The sequence below is a fragment of the Diabrotica virgifera genome, chromosome 5 (genome assembly GCF_917563875.1).
Source record: "Diabrotica virgifera virgifera chromosome 5, PGI_DIABVI_V3a".
NCBI lineage: Eukaryota > Metazoa > Arthropoda > Insecta > Coleoptera > Chrysomelidae > Diabrotica > Diabrotica virgifera.
Window position 1 is genome coordinate 232614742 of NC_065447.1, and position 17079 is coordinate 232631820.

General features: G+C 31.4%; 1 protein-coding gene across 4 annotated transcripts in view; it reads right to left on the minus strand.

The window, feature by feature from the left end:
• Positions 1–5258: 5258 nt before the first annotated feature.
• The window catches only part of LOC126884724 (calcyphosin-like protein), an 86307-nt gene continuing 74486 nt past the window's right edge, over positions 5259–17079 (minus strand). For all 4 annotated transcript variants that reach the window (XM_050650853.1, XM_050650851.1, XM_050650854.1 and 1 more), the window contains exon 4: positions 5259–5691. In XM_050650853.1, coding sequence (XP_050506810.1) covers positions 5380–5691 — 312 coding nt within the window. In that variant the 3' untranslated portion in view covers positions 5259–5379. The remainder of the gene's footprint in view (positions 5692–17079) is intronic.

The window sequence follows — 17079 nt, forward strand, 5'->3', positions numbered from 1 at the left end:
AATGAAGGAAAAATTCGATTTTTTTCTTCGTTTTTTGATTATAACTTTAAAAGTATTCATTTTCGAGAAAAGTTGTACTAACAAAAAAGTTTTGTAATTAAATTTCCTACAAAACAGAATTGGTTAAAAATTTAAAAAATAGTCGCCCTAGTTGCAAAATAGCAATAATTGCGAAAAAACATACAAAAACAAGTATTCGCATTTTACGTTTTTCAACCATTACCATCAACCATCAACCATTTCAACTATACTTAGGACCTTTATATTTCATCCAGAAAAACTTTATGAGACAGTAAAACAATACTGTAAATTTCATTAAGATCGGTTCAATAGATTTTGCAAAATAAATTTTGCAATCCAGCTTTCGCAAAAAAAATTCATTTTTTCAAAATGTTACAGGACTGAAAATAAAGCAGATAGCAAGTTAAATTTTTTTTTGCTTATAGAAGTGTACTGTACCTTTCATTTACAATTTGCAAAATTAAAATCGATTAATTGCCACGGCGTCACGAAATTTTTTAAATAAACATTAATTTTTGGTGCTACGCGCAGGACAGCGGTGTTCGATTCACACAAGTTGATTTCCACCAAAATTTCTTCTAATCTTTATCTAATATATTATTTTGTTACTCTATATTTTGTTGTATTTTAATATTTTAATTCCACAAAAATCAAACTAATTTATTATTGTTTGTGAAATATTGTTTAAACAATTGCATATGTTTAAAAATAATAAACTTTTATTCTCTAAGTTAAAATATATGAACAAAGAAAGTTTTTGCTAATAAAAGTGTTATTTCAAAGAATAGAGTATGCGTTTTTATTTTGCAATAAACAAATTTATTTATTTATATCGAAATGCAATAAAAATTAAAATGTATCAATCATTATCAAAGGTCATTGGAATGCCCAATTAGAGCAAACTATCCGATGTCCTGCGCGTAGCACCAATAATTAATGTTTATTTAAAAAAATTCCTGACGCCGTGCTGTTAATCAATTTTAATTTTGCAAAATTGCAAATGAAAGGTACAGTACACTTCTATACGCAAAAAAAATTCAATTTGCTATCTGCTTGATTTCCAGTCCTGTAACATTTTGAAAAAATGAATTTTTTTTGCGAAAGCTGGATTGCAAAATTTATTTTGCAAAATGTATTAAATCGATCTTAATAAAATTTACAGTATTGTTTTACTGTATCATAAAGTTTTTCTGAGTGAAATATGAAGGTTCTAAGTGTAGCATAAATGGTTGAAAAACGTAAAATGCGAATACTTGTTTTTGTAGTTTTTTCGTAATTATTGCTATTTTGCAACAAGGGTGACTATTTTTTAAATCTTTAACCAATTCTATATTGTAGTAAATTTAATTACGCAACTTTTATGTCAGTACAACTTTTCTCGGAAATGAATACTTTTAAAGTTATAATCAAAAAACGAAGAAAACAATCGAATTTTTCCTTACTTTTTTGACATTTTGATTATTTAAACAATGTTCCGGACATTTTTGAGAGGGAGGATAACTCAAATATTATTATTTGATTTATTTTCAAGCAATTTCTGCAAAAAAATTTGAGTCACCTCTCAACGTCCAAATGTACTAATTATTTTTACAGATGCGCCCTGGTCTATAGGGAGTAAGCATTTTGACAGGTATTATTATACTCAATTTTAAATTTAGTATAAAATCTAAACTAGAACTACAAAAACAGAAACTGGAAGTAAATTTTTTGAAAATTTTTACTTATCTGGAATATAAATAGCATCTGACTTCATTATCATCAATAGTGTTATTACAACTCTTCTTAAGTCCTTGCGCGTATACTATTGCCTTCCATATTTGTGGGTCTGTGCCACTATTTCCCATTTTCTCCAGATGTCCTCCGACTGGATCTTTTCACCTTTTTCTGGGCCGTCCTGCAGACATTTTCCCATATGGTCTTTTCCAAAACACATTGTTTATAAGGCGATTGTCATTACTCCGTATCACATGTCCTGTCCATCTTAGTCTATTGGCCGTTATATATCTTACTAGATTTATCTTTCCGAAGAGTCATTCTAACTCGTTGTTATGTCTGCGCCTCCATTCTTTTGTCATGCTATCTCTGCAGGGGCCAAATATTACTCGAAGGATTTTACTTTAGCATACCAACAATTTATTTATTTATTTTTTTGTTAGCGTCCATATTTCTTTTCCATACGCGACAGCTGGTCGTATTATGGTTTTTATATCTTGATTTTTGCACCTCTTGAGAGAAGTTTTGACCTCATGAGATGTTGCAATCATCAGGGAAATAAATTAATACAAAAATTAAAGATATTTGTACAAACTCCAAACATTAGGTTATTTATTGAAAAAGTGACTAGATTCACTTCACAACATTCCAATATAGTAAAACAATGTTCATCAACAACGTCCTTAAAATTTCAATAAGTATACAATATAGTGCTATAAAAGTTTAACGCTTGTTGTAAAATCCAATATTTTAATCAAATTTATATAGTTTTCTTAATAAAACAATATGAATAAGTGTTAATCATTTACATGACTCAATATTTCTTGTCAGCTTATGTTAATATGGGTTTTTATTAATGTTTTTGGTTTGAAAATGGAATGTTTTGTATTGTAGGGATTTTCATGTTATTTGGCAGTTTTTGTTGCTGCTTTATCAGCCGCCTCATTCTCCATTATCCATGTTTTTGGTATCCCTATGGGATGGTACCCATAATAATATTTTGTTTTTGTCACGTGTTTGGGCATTATATAATACCTGTCTTTTATTTGTGTTCAATTCCCATGAGTAGGATACATTTGTTTGACCCCACTGAAGACACCCAGAGAATCTGATATAATAAGAAAATTTATATCAGATATATTGTTGATACATTGGTTTAGTGCGTTGGTGATTACTTGCAGTTCTCCAGTATATGCTACACTCCTTGGCTAGGCGGGTGACAGAGGTACTATCTTCGAAAATAGCTGCAGCAGCTATACCACTGCTGCTTTTGGAGGCATCAGTAAAAATTATTTTGAAATAAAGATATCTATAGATGGTAGACAGGAATTGTTGTTTTATTTCAGAAGAATTGTGTGAATGTTTGGGATAGTTGAATAAGTTGATAATAATAGTCTCCCGTTTTATACCGCTCACGCGGCTTTGGGATTATATCAGGGTAGTCTGCTATATCTAGGGCCTACGGTATATAAGGAAGGTAACAGGGTCAGTGCTACGCTTCAACCGCCTATTATTACCCCTGGTTTTACCCAAGGTACTCACTTTATTCAGGCTGAGTCGACCTGGGGCCTATAGACATTTTAAAAATGTTTAGTTGTTCTTGCCGGCGGTGAGATTTGAACCCCGGACTACCAGCACGCGAGTCAAGCATATACTACCGCCTTAGAAGGCAAATTACCGCATACTACCGCCCGTTGAATAAGTTAAAATCTACTTTTGGTATTTGAACTTTCCAGGGAATAGACTGGAATATGTTTGTAGAAATGGCTGTCATTTTGATGTATATCGTCTTCAAATCGATTTATGCGTTCATTGAATGGTACGTTTGTAAGGTAGTAATTTGAATACAGATTTGGAGAGTTTTTGCTTATTAAACTGGTTATGAAGGAGTTTTCATTTGCACTGAGATAGTTGTTGGTACAACATTGAAAAATGTTGCCTTCCAAGAATTAATTGCGGTTCTCCTGCTCAGACTTGAAGGCTGCTATACTTTGTTTAACGTTAAGAACAAAACATTGCGCTTATGGAGATCAGTGTTGCCAAACCTCTCGGGCACGGGTGGCTATACTCGACTGCCGATATACGATTCATTCTACTCGTACGGCGTGGCATCGGCGCGCTTCTATCGTCCATAAGAAATACATTGCACTATCTAAGGCGCGTTCCGTTTTTATCGTGAAACGCTCTATAATTGGGCGTAGCTCTGAAAGCTCCGAAAACTATGTGCAATGTTGTGGATTGGATGATATCCAGTTGGTTAAGTTAACTTTTAATAGCAGTTTCGTAGCATATACATCCATAATCTAATTTACTTCTAATTGGAGATTGATATAATCGTAGAAGAATGGTTGTGTCTGCACCCCATTTGTGATTAGAAAGGATTTTATAGTCCTTTTACTAACAGTATTTTTATTAGAATAAACGATGAAAATCAGTAGAACTGATACACCGTATGTTCGAATATTTTGAAAAAGAATACTGCTGGTAAACCCAGTTTAGGTTTGTTCAATTAAAACACATCTTTGACCCAGAAAAAATTGATTGGCAAATATATCTACAATTAATTACCACTACAACTAAGGCACATATCTCATTATTTGACCAACCGATGTATACCCTGCTTTAAGAATTCTTGTGAGTGTTGGTAGAAGAACTGTTTTACGGCATTTTGTATTTCTCCGTCCGACTGCAAACGATATTACCTTGAACGCCTTTTTCGGTAGACAAAACATGTGAAAATCGCAATGCCATAAATCTGAACTATAGGGTGGATGCTCTAATATCCTCTATTTATTTCGTTGTAGATTTTCTTTCACTACTTTGGCAACATGAGGCCGAGCATTGTCGTGTAGAAGAATGACACCACGTGAGAGCTTCCTCATGGCGTAACAGAGGCCTCCGCAGCGTGAAGCTTGCGGGGGCCCCAATCGAGCAGGGGCCCCATCTTGTCGTCTGATATTATGTAAAATCTGTTATAGGTATATGATTTTACTTTGTGTGTTTAAATTTAAAAACGTAAATTTCTAAATAGGCGTATTCGGCAAGTGAATCATCTCATATCTAGAAACTTAATCCTTTCCGGTTTCACGAACTTTTATGGGTGACGACAATAAACTATAATGCTTTGTACGTGACTATTGAAAGATTTGAGAATTGCAATTTTAGAACAATATTTCTAAATCTAGAAATGGGTTTTCTCTTTACCTACGTTTAGTATTTCGATACAATTATCTGGACATTTTCGTGTGAAACTGATCAGTGCCACATTTACAAGCATAACTAACATGGCACAACGTCAGTTTGGTGATTACAATTGTTTCCAAAGCTAACCTGGCCAAAGATGAGTTTCAATTATTGAACAAGCGTATATTTTAACTATATAAAATAGATAAAATTTAATGTGGACTATTTTTTATATTTAGTACTTTTTGTTTTGTTTTCTGGCCTTGGTTTAGTTAGAACCTTTTACCACAACTTTAATATAATTTATTTTTAGGACTTAAAATAAAGTAAGATTTAAAATATTGGATCTAACATTTTATATAGTCTTTTATAACGTTGGCCATATTACATTTATTCTTAAAAATATAGTTAAAGAGAACAAGCAAATACATTTCGATGTCAAATACTTCAAAAACAAACAATTTATAACTTATAAGCTTGTCGCATCATTAAATCGAAATAACAATCATTGTCGATCGAGGCACTTATTCCAGAATAGTAATTCAAAAATTCTTCGCGTGTGACCTTTCCATCTCTGGTCGAGTCGGTTTCGAAATTTCCTAAAAATCTAGTGAGGATGGATTCTTCTGTTTCTTCTCCTGAGATGTAGCGGGGGTGCGCTTTCACGTTGTAGACATTTTTCAAATCGTCGATTGTTATTTCGCCGTCTCCAGTCTTGTCCAGTTTCTGGAATGCTTCGTCTATGACTTTTTTGCGGGTTTCGCTTAGTGGTGGCTGTAATACAAGAATAAAAGTTAGCAAAATACTCATACATGTAAATACATAAACTGTTATATTGCTACAAAACTAAACAAATTAAATTTACAGAATAGACTTTGAGAAAACATCATGGCACATCCATAAATGTTTAGCTCTGCTCAGGGCTGCTTTATCCATTAGGCAATATGGGCAGTTGCCTAGGGCGGCAAATTGTGAGAGGGCGGCAAAAATACTGTACAAAAAATATTTGTATATAAAAATTAAAATCGAATAACATGTATGTATGTTCATCCATCAATGAAATAGAAGTGGGCATTCATTTCTATATAGAATAAAACAAATTGCATTCATAACAAAAATAAAACAAACATAGCATTCTGTTATCTTAACACTATTTATTCAAAAAGGACGGAAGTCATAAATTTAGTGATTATTAGGCCGCTGGCAGCTAGGCAAAGGCGATGGGCCATTGAACACTTTAATATTGCACATTTTGCAGAAACTAAAGATTTGACTTGTCTACAGTAGGACATCGAGTTAGAGTTGGGATTTTCAAACTGTATTATTACAAGTAGATAAGGTTCGTGCCGTCGCACAGATATACTCCAGGGAAATAAGCAAGAAATAGATCATGTTCGGGACACTGAAATATCGAGGCAGCTGACTACTTTTTTAGTTATTGTTGACTGTTGACCTATAAGATGAAAACCTACATGTTTCCTGCCAAGAGTTCGCGTCCGTTTTTTAATTATTAACAATTTAGTGCAATCAACGTAATGTTTTCCATTTTTTGCACTCAATTAAAAATCTAAATAGTTAAATCTAAATGTTAAAAAGTTAATTTGTTGCTTCGTAAACTGCAAAATAACTGAAAATCGTTATTTATTAATAACTTTTACTAAAACTAATTTTGAACTGCAGTGTTTCACTCAAAGTTGGGTATTGGGGTACATAAAAAAACCCTCAAAATTTGAGACCCATCAATTAATTAGTTTAAAGTTATTATATTTGTTTAGGGAGCGTTGAAGTATTACGTAACGCGATTTTTGAAGATTTTGACCCCCACCTACGTAAGGCACTGTAATGGGTGTTTAACTATTACGTAACGCAATTTTTGAAGATTTTTAACCCCCCCCCCCCCCAACCTACGTTACGTAATACTTGAACGGTCCCTTATCCCAGAGACCTTTGTTTTGCAATAACAAATGACTGAAAATAATGAAGATAGCACAATTTTGCGTATGCCAAATGAAAGTAGAAAAGTGATACTATCAAAATGTATTAATAAAAGATAAAAATTATTTAATATAGTAAAAAATCCTAGTTTATAAACATTTAGAATAACTTATTTAGAAAAATATTGCCCGTAGAAAACATCTTTTTACATATTCGAAAAGGTGATATTTTATTCGAATTTTTAAAAATGTAGTTCAAATGGTGATCAGTCATGGTAAGTGAAGGGGAGCTACTGCTTTGATTGCACTAAATTGTTAATAATTAAAAAACGGACGCGAACTCTAAGCAGGAAACATAATGTAGATTTTCATTCTATAGGTCAGTAATAACTAAAAAAGTTTGGCGGGAGCCGACAAATGCACGAGTCCAAAAACTAAAAAAGCAACTTAAAACTACTATCATTTTCTATATCTTGGGATCTACTCAATGGATTTTGATATTTCTTCTTTTAATTTGTATGTACTTTTGTGTACATTACAAATATACAATTTGTCTAGACATTTATTAATTACTAAATAGTAAATTTTTTTAAACAATTTTTGAAAAAATAATTTTTTCTCAAAAATCCATTTTTTGTAATCATACTATCATTATTAATAGAAAACGGTACAATGGCCTACTTTATTCAGATGGACTTACCCAATTTTCTATGTATTTTGTCCCGTAAAACACGAATTTTTTGGTTAACAGTTGATCCGGATGTCGATAAGATTGTTATAAACAAAGAACTTGAGGAATTACATAACAGCGATTCTTAGCAAAACAAACCTTTTTTCTCTTTTTTTTGGGTCATTCTAAGCAAAAAATGTTGTTACAAGTTTTTTCGTAGGATGCATAGTTTTCGAGATAAACGCGGTTGAACTTTCAAAATATCGAAAAATTGCAATTTTTGAACCCGAATAACTTTCGATTAAAAAATAAAATAGCTACCGCATTTGAAAGTTCATGTCAAATTATACCGGTTTTGATTATTTGCATTGCTAAAAATTAATTTTTTTATTGTTAAACAAAGCTATAAACACATAGTGCTTGAGTAATGTTTTCAATCCATCTCTCATTTAAAATCGAACGATTAGGCGCACCTACAAACAGGCAATGTCTACGTATCATGCTTTAAAACGCATGCATTGGGCACAGGTCAAAACGCTCCAACATACTTATTATAATAGTAATAATATGTAACATTACGCCTGATGTAAAATAAATAATATTTTTAACACATTTCCAAACATTATTTGAAGAACCTGACATTCTTATTTAAATAAAAAGTTCTGCTTACATTTTTTTTTTCGCAAAAATGGTACATGTTTGAAGGGCGGCTACTAGAGATTTGTCTAGGGCGTCATTTGACCTAAACGCGGCCCTCCTCTGCTTAACCTATAAATAGGACAGATTTACACATGAAGTATAGACTATCCTATTTGTAGATCACTCAAACTAATTTTTTTTTGATCAATAAAACTTGTTCAAATTTAAAGGCAAATTTTCATATATATTTTAGGCTATAATAAACTGAATTATTTGTTTAAGAACTTATAAAACAAAAATATTATCTAAAGCCTGGGAGTAGATATAGATATATACCAAGTCTTTGTACATTTTCGATAAACCTATGATATCATAAACTGAGATAAAACGTTGATTGAAATATTAATATGGGACATCAATCAACGGATAAAACATACTTAATTTTGCGAACAAAAAAGATAACAGAAGGTCAACTCTATGTCAAGGCAATCCCTGTATTAATCCCGGTATTATTTAATGATATTATCGATAATTAGGTACCTACCTACCTATACGTTAAATTTTAAAATTTGAAAAAAAAAATTGTGCGTTAATGGATCAAGTGAATATGCGAGACCACACTTTTTGACTAGTACCTTAAGGACACAGGCGCAAAATTTCGACTCCAATGCTTTTTAAATGCATTCATTTTTTTGAATCCTGATAAAACTAAGATCTAAATATTTTTGAAAAATTTAAACGCAGAATGAAAAATTACAATATCACCAAGGGCCAAAAATCCCTTAGAATAAACAAAAAGTTTCTCTTGAATGAGATATTTGAAATTAAATATCACGCTAAATTTTCTCTTAACCCCCTTACGCCAGTCAGTGGGAGCAAGAATAGGATATTACCTACGAATTCTATCCTACTGCATGGATTTTAATGAAATTTTGGGCCTAGCCTCTACTTATCTCCTAATTCAAATTCTACCCTATGTCGATGTGTGCTTTTATCTTGGGGGTAGTTCTCACCCCTTCTTAGGGGTGGAAAAATGTTTTGGTTAAAATTACCACGGAATTCGCTAGAGAACCTAATTCTAAGCAAAAACTGTTTTATAATTTTTTTTTGAAAACTCAATACTTTTTGAGATATTCGTGGTTGAAAATTGGCCATTTTCATTGAAACATAATACCTTTTCGAACGGTTTTTTGCGAATACCTTAAAAACTAAGCATCTAACTAACAAAACTGTAATAAACATTTTTGTAGGTTATAAAAAAAACATAGAGACACTTGCCTTCATAAATCTTCTAGTTGTAATACAAAAAGAGATATCGACGCTGCCAAGCCAAAACGGCATAAACGCCAAAATGACCACTTTTTAGTTGGCTGCACCAAAAAATAGGATTTTAATTTCCGCACCAGGCAGTCAACGCGGTATAACCCCAGACAAAGTGAAATAGGGGTAATATTGGTTTAAAATTTTTATAAACGCCTGTCTAGTCACGCACGTGAACACCGACGTGAACACCGATTGACATAATCGCCAGTGCCCGTAAGATTAGCATTGTGTACAGTTCGGTCCAGTAATAATAGTAAAGGTATGTATTTTTACAATTTTTATGGATAAGTAACATGATATTACTTACCTCTGCAATGTTTTCAATTTGTATTGATTGTTGAAACGTAAATACACTGAAATTCTTTAAAAACTATGAGGCGTGTATGCCAAAACCAAATATTTACATCGTGGTTGACACAAGCGCCATTCCTCAATGGTATTCTTATGGAAGTTTCTTATTTAAAAATTGCGCAAATAAAAAGTTTATTTTAAAATTTTCTATTGTAACTTTGTACTAGTGTGATGAACAATTCATTTTGTATTACAGCATATAGTTCAAATCAATTTTATATAGCTATAAATGGCGATCGATTTTTGGCGTTTATGCCATTTTTTTGTTGCAGATGAATAGCAGAAGTAAAAACATAATGGCCTTACTAAATGACAATAAAACATATACCGAAGCAGTAAAAATGATATACAGACTGACAATAATTCCCCTATATTCCCCTTAGAGGTTTATGATATTTATAATGCCAACATTGCAGAAGCCTTTAGCAATGACATTATCATCTTTGAGGAACCACCAGACGTTGCAGTAGAAGAAGAAATATTTAGTCACGATCTAACACATGTTTCAACTTAGCAGCAGATAATGTTTTGGGTGACGGTATAAGTAGTGATCAAAATAAGGAAAATACAAGCAATCAAATCAATAATGATGTTGAACCAAATATTGACAGTGATTATGAATTAGAATCCGCTATTATTATATATCCGTTTCTATTTGCGAATTATTTACTTTTAAGTATTTCATCCTAGCATCAAAAACATGTTTAAAGAATTTAGGTTATTGTTTTTAACTTAGAATGTATTTTTGATTAAAAAAAATAAAGCCTATCAAAAATCTTCGTAATTTCATAATTTTTCTTGTTGGCATAAACGACAATTTTTAATTTTCGTTTTTTTTTTTCATTAATGGCATATATCCATTTTAAGCGCCATATTGGTTAACCTTACAACGATGCCATCGACACAAACGCCAGAGGTAAGTTTGGCATATTCACCAATGTTATATCTTGACTGGACATAAGCGCCATTTTCTAGTTTTTAATTTATTTCAGTAAAATTTAAAAAAAAATCATCAATTTTTTTGAGTCACTATGCAGATAAGCAGAATTGGTAAAAATAAAAATAATCAGTTTTTTGTGTTTCCTGAAAAATCAAGTTAAGGTCGTTTATGCCGTTTTGGCTTGACAGCGTCGATATGGTAGGTGAAAATAGTTTGCTTTTTGGTACATTCTCAAATTGGTGTATTCAACTTGAAATAACAGAGAAACGGTCAACTTTAGGTGTATAATGCTACTAATACCTTTCGTATTGCTTGAAAAGACCTTTAAAATGAGCTATATTAGAGGTCCATTACATTAAAAATGGATAACTAATTAATTTTAAGAAAAAATGAGAAGTAATTTTAACCCCCATCCACCAAAATGTAAATGCATCTTTTTCCTTCTACAAAAGCTTTTATTATAGTGTTATTTCTATGTTCAAAAAGTTGGACGAGTTTAAAATGAATGGTTTTTGAAAAAAAAAAGATCAAATTATAGAGCGCATTTTTAAATTTTCTTAAAAATCTTCGTTTTTCTCCATGTAACTTGAAAATGATAAGTACATGATAATGACAGTAATGAAAAAAAAAGGAAATTTATATCTGAAAAAGGCCTACATTTTTGTGTGGTATCTTTTTTTCGTATCTCTTATCTTTTTCGAGTTACATGGAGGAAAAGGAAGATTTTTAAGAAAATTTAAAAATGCGCTCTATAATTTAATTTTATTTTTTTCAAAAACCGTCCATTTTAATCCTCCAGTCCAACTTTTTGAACATAGAAATAATACTATAATGGAAAGTATTGTAGAAGGAAAACGATGTATTTAAGTTCTGATGAATGAGGGGTAAATATACTTCTCATTTCTTCTTAAAATACGTTAGTCATCAACTTTTTTGCAGAATATCTCGCTTAATTTGAATGCAGCAAAGCAAAACAAAACAATCTCTTCTTACCTACCATACCCCTCTTTGTATTTTAACTAGAAGATTTATGAAGGAACAACTGTCTTTGTTTTCTTATAACCTACAGAAATATTTCATATAGTTTTTTTGTTAGATGCATAGTTTTTAAGGTATTCGCAAAAATCCGTCCGAAAAGGTGTAATTTTTCAATGAAAATGGCCAATTTTCAACCACGAGTAACTCACAAAGTATTGAGTTTTCAAAAAATAATTATAGAACAGTTTTTGCTTAAAATTAGGTTCTCTAGCCTTTTCCGTGGCTATTTTAACCAAAACATTTTTCATCCCCGAGAAGGGGTGGGAACCACCCCCAAAATAAAAGCGCACATCGGCATAGGGTAGACTTTGTTTCTTGAGCTACTTACTATTATTATATTACTACTATTTCCCTACTTACTGTGAAAATATCAAGTAAATCGATGTAGTAGGATGGAATTCGGAGCCAAATACCCTCATTGACTGCCCTACCTTTGTGGCTCAGTGGTAAGAGCGCCTACCTTTCGATCGTAACATCCAAATGGTCGTAAGTTCGAATCTCACCAGGGTAGAGAATTTTTCGTTTATAATAAATTAATAAATGAAAATAATTTCTATCCTTGTGGGATCGGTACTCACCGGAGGGACCGCAGACGTTCGGATACAATTAGCGTCTCTTTGCAAAGTAACAAGACACTTACTCAACACACACACTACACATTACACTAGGTACATAATTGGTAAAATCTACTATACCATCACCATGCCAATGGCCATTAGTTGTCGAAGCATTAGCTAAGTAAAAAAAAAATGTTTCTCTTTTGTGTTACCCCTGTAACTTATTAAAATAAATATTATTTTGAGCGACTCTCGGCCCTCGGTAATAATATAATCTTACAATCTGCGCTTAAATTTTTCAAAATACTTATTAGTTTTCTCAGGATTCGAAAAAATGAATGAATTTAAAAAGCTTTGGAGCCGAAATTTTGCGCCTACCCCCTTAAAAAGTAAAGTGTTTCCGCGTAGCAATTCATTAATAAAGTCTCACTGTGTCACCAGATCAATAACTAATAATATAATCTAATCAGATAGACCAAGCCCTACTTTTGTGTTTACTATTATTGAGTTTCATGCTATAAATAGTATTTTTATTCAAATGAAATAAATGGGAAATTTAGAAACACAAATACCTGGGAACTTGGATTTTAGAAAAAAAAAATGAAACAACAGTAGTGAGGACCAGTATAGAACTAGCAAGAAATGGGTTTGTAAAAATGAAAACAATTTTGTGCAATAAAGATCTTAGATTAGAACTCTGAGTTCTGAGATGTTAGGTACGTGTTTTCGATATTACAAATTACAGTTAAACCCCGATAAGTCGGTCCCCGGTAACCCGGACCGATTTTCATCAGACAAACATTTCAACAATAAAGATGTATGTAATATAATATTTGAGAGATAATGGGTATTTGTGTAATTTGAACTATACGATAGTATAAATGACTCATAGCACACGGCCACAGAGCGACGTTCATTATCTCGGATTATCGGAAACAACAGGCACCTGTTATTCCTTTATTTATTTCAAACTGTCTTAGCATTGTTTAAAAAAGACTAAAAGACTATTTAAAAAATTATTTTTTAAACAATGGTCTTAGTCTTCACTGTTCTTAAATAACATAACATCGTTCCGATTGTGACCGTACAGTCGTATTTCAATTATAACGGAGTTTATCTGTAAGTATACCATGTTTTATTAATTTTTACCATATTCTCCGACTAACCCGGATTTTCGATAACCCGGATCGGCCGTGGTCCCGATTAAACCGAGTTATCGAGGTTCCACTGTACAATATGGACTTAAAAGCTGGACATTAAGATTGATAACACAGGAAAAGATAAGTGGAGGGCGAAATATAGGAAGATGGAGAGTCTCATGGTTGAAAAATTTAAGAGACTGGTTTAAATGCGGTTCAATAGAACTCTTCAGAGTATCGGTAGATAGAGTAAAGATAATGATAATGAAAACCAACCTCCGATTGGAAGAAGTCTTAAAGAGCCGTCTGAAATAGTGAATCTTTCTAAAAAGTGTAACATGTAAAAGGGTGATTCCATTTCAAATCACTCAATTTTGGAGCAAAAAAAATTTTGGATCTCCGATTTGTCTGAAAATTTTTATATAGCTTCTGCGGGACGTAAAAATAAATATTTAAGGTCAAAAAATCTCCTTCTTCTTTGTTCTCAAAATGTTATTTTATGCGATATTTTACAGTGATTTGGTGTTTATTTAAACAAATTTGCCTTTTCTATCGTAAAGTATCAATGGAAAACATAATATTTTAGTAGAAGGGACTCAAAAATATCATTATATGGCATTATAACAAGTTACTTTGATTCAAAACAAGTTTTTGATCAAATTTTATAGTGTAGAAAACGTTAAAATACGTTTTTTTTACATTTTTCTCCATTTCCAAAATACATCATAATCTGCTTAGAATTTGAAGAAATAAGAATTTGAATTATATTACAATACCAAAAAAGTTACATGCAATATCATAGTCAAAAATATAGGCGTCTACTGTAAGTACAATTAACTCGAAAATATCGACCTCACGACAAAAACTGTTAAAAAGAAATTGTAATAATTGTAAATACGATTTATTTGGAACAATTTCAGTTCCTAAAATTTTTGTCGAAAAGTTAAAGATGGCGGCTAACCTAACGGAGGAATTCATTCGTGATTTTAAATTTGGACTACTATTGATTTCCCTAAAGATTAGAAAAATAAAATTTTGGGCAGCTCGACATGCAAGGTCAAATGCTATCCCGATTGGACTAATATACTTTTGAGTCTGATATTACTGCATGTAACTTTTTTGGTATTGTAATATAATTCAAATCCTTCTAACCACTTAAAGTCCTATATTTTGGCTATCTGTGTGTAAATTTTCAGCCAAATCGATGATGATGTATTTGGGCAATGGAGGTAAATGTAAAATACGGTATTTTAAAGTTTTCTACACTATAAAATTTGATCAAAAACTTGTTTTGAATCAAAATAACTTGTTATAATGCCATATAATGACATTTTTGAGTCCGTTTTATTAAAATATTATATTTTTCATTGATACTTTACGATAGAAAATGCAAATTTGTTTAAATAAACACCAAATCACTTTAAAATCGCATAAAATAACATTTTGAGAAAAAAAGAAGAAAAATATTTTTTGACATTAAATATCTTATTTTTACGTCCCGCAGAAGCTATATATCAATTTTCAGAAAAATCGGAAATCCAAAATTTTTTGCCTGAGTGATTTGACATGGAATGTACCAAAACTATTTAAGTTGAGGTATTTTTAAAAAATTATTTACATTCAAAATATGACTATTATTCTCAAATCTTGTTTTAAACTCAATGACGATTATTCTACTATTATTGACGACGAATGTTTAGAAACTCTTGTTTTTAATAAAATATAAAAGCATTATCCTAATAGTGCTGGTAATGTACATACATAGGTAATAAATAATGTAACGTATGACACGACATAAAGCGTTATTAATTTCTAAAACCTAAATAATCGATACTTCATTTTCAACAATTTTGTGTAATAAACAAATACGCTTATGTATTTTGTATTTTCGTTGTAGAGATCGATAAGAATATTAATTTGACAAACATATTACCGGCAACAACATACCTATGAGTAGGGAATTTAGTTAGGAAAATCCCTCCCTCTTGACACAATTTACACTATGTACTATAATATATTATGTATACCTACTATAAGTATGTATATTTAGACTACTATACGAGGCTCAACCCAGATTGAACCATGTCATAATGGGAACGAAGAACAAATTTCTAGACCGAAAAGATAGACAGTCATGTCTCTGATATACAGGATGTAACAAAAATACAGGTCATAAATTTAATCACATATTCTGGGACCAAAAATAGTTCGATTGAACCAAACTTACCTTAGTACAAATGTGCACATAAAAAAAGTTACAGCCCTTTGAAATTACAAAATGAAAATCGATTTTTTTTAATATATCGAAAACTATTAGAGATATTTTATTGAAAATAGACATGTGGCATTCTAATAGTAGTAGTATCTTAAGAAAAAATTATAGTGAAATTTGGATACCCCATAAAAATTTTATGGGGGTTTTGTTCCTGTAAACCCCCCCAAACTTTTGTGTACGTTCCAATTTAATTATTATTGTAGTACCATTAGTTAAACAAAATATTTTAAAAACTTTTTTGCCTCTTAGTACTTTTTCGAAAAGTCAGTTTTTATCGAGATATTTTGAATATTTGTCAAATCCACCACATATTTGTATATGGCTAAGTACGATTATGGAGACTTGGTAATAATATGAAAATTTATTTATGATTTACATTTTTAGGTATATTTTGAACCATATTAAAAAAGAAGTAATATCTCGATAAAAAGTGCCTTCTCGAAAAAATACAAAGAGGCAAAAAAGTTTTTAAAACACTGTGTTTAACTAATGGTACCGCAGTAAAATTTTAATTGGAACATACACAAACATTTGGGGGTTTAAAGGAACAAAACCCCCATAAAATTTTTATGTAAACATTTTAAAAAAGAAGCCACAACTCGATAAAAACTACCTTATCAAAAAAATACTAAGAGGCAAAAAAGTTTTAGAAATATTGAATTTAACTAATGGTACCACAATAATAATTTAATTGGAACGTACACAAAAGTTTGGAGGGTTTAAGGGGACAAAACCCCCATAAAATTTTTATGGGATGCACAAATTTCACTATAATTCGTTTTTAAGATGTTCCTGCCATAAGAATGCCACACGTTCATTTTCATTAAAAAATCTCTAATAATTTTCGATATATTCGAAGAAATCGATTTTCATTTTGTAACTTCAAAGGGCTGTAACTTTTTTTATGTGCATATTTGTACTAAGGTAAATTAGATTCATTCGAACTATTTTTGGTCTCAGAATATGTGATTTAATGTATGACCTGTATTTTCGTTACACCCTGTATAATTAGCCGCACTCTATCAAACGAATTGCAATAATTTGTTTCTGGAATATCGATGTACCGTAATTCGGGGTAACTTGAGACGATGGGGTTACTTGAGACAATTTGGAGACACTATTATTTTTCGTCGATTTGGCATCCCGGTTAACATTGATAGTGTTGTTTTGATAGCAAAAGGTAGCAAACGTGTGGTTGTTGACCGTTAGTAATTCAATTCTTTTGTCTTATCTAAGGTAAGTTGATAATTTTTTAATAAACGTCAACTTTAAAACTGCCAAATTTCATATAGTACA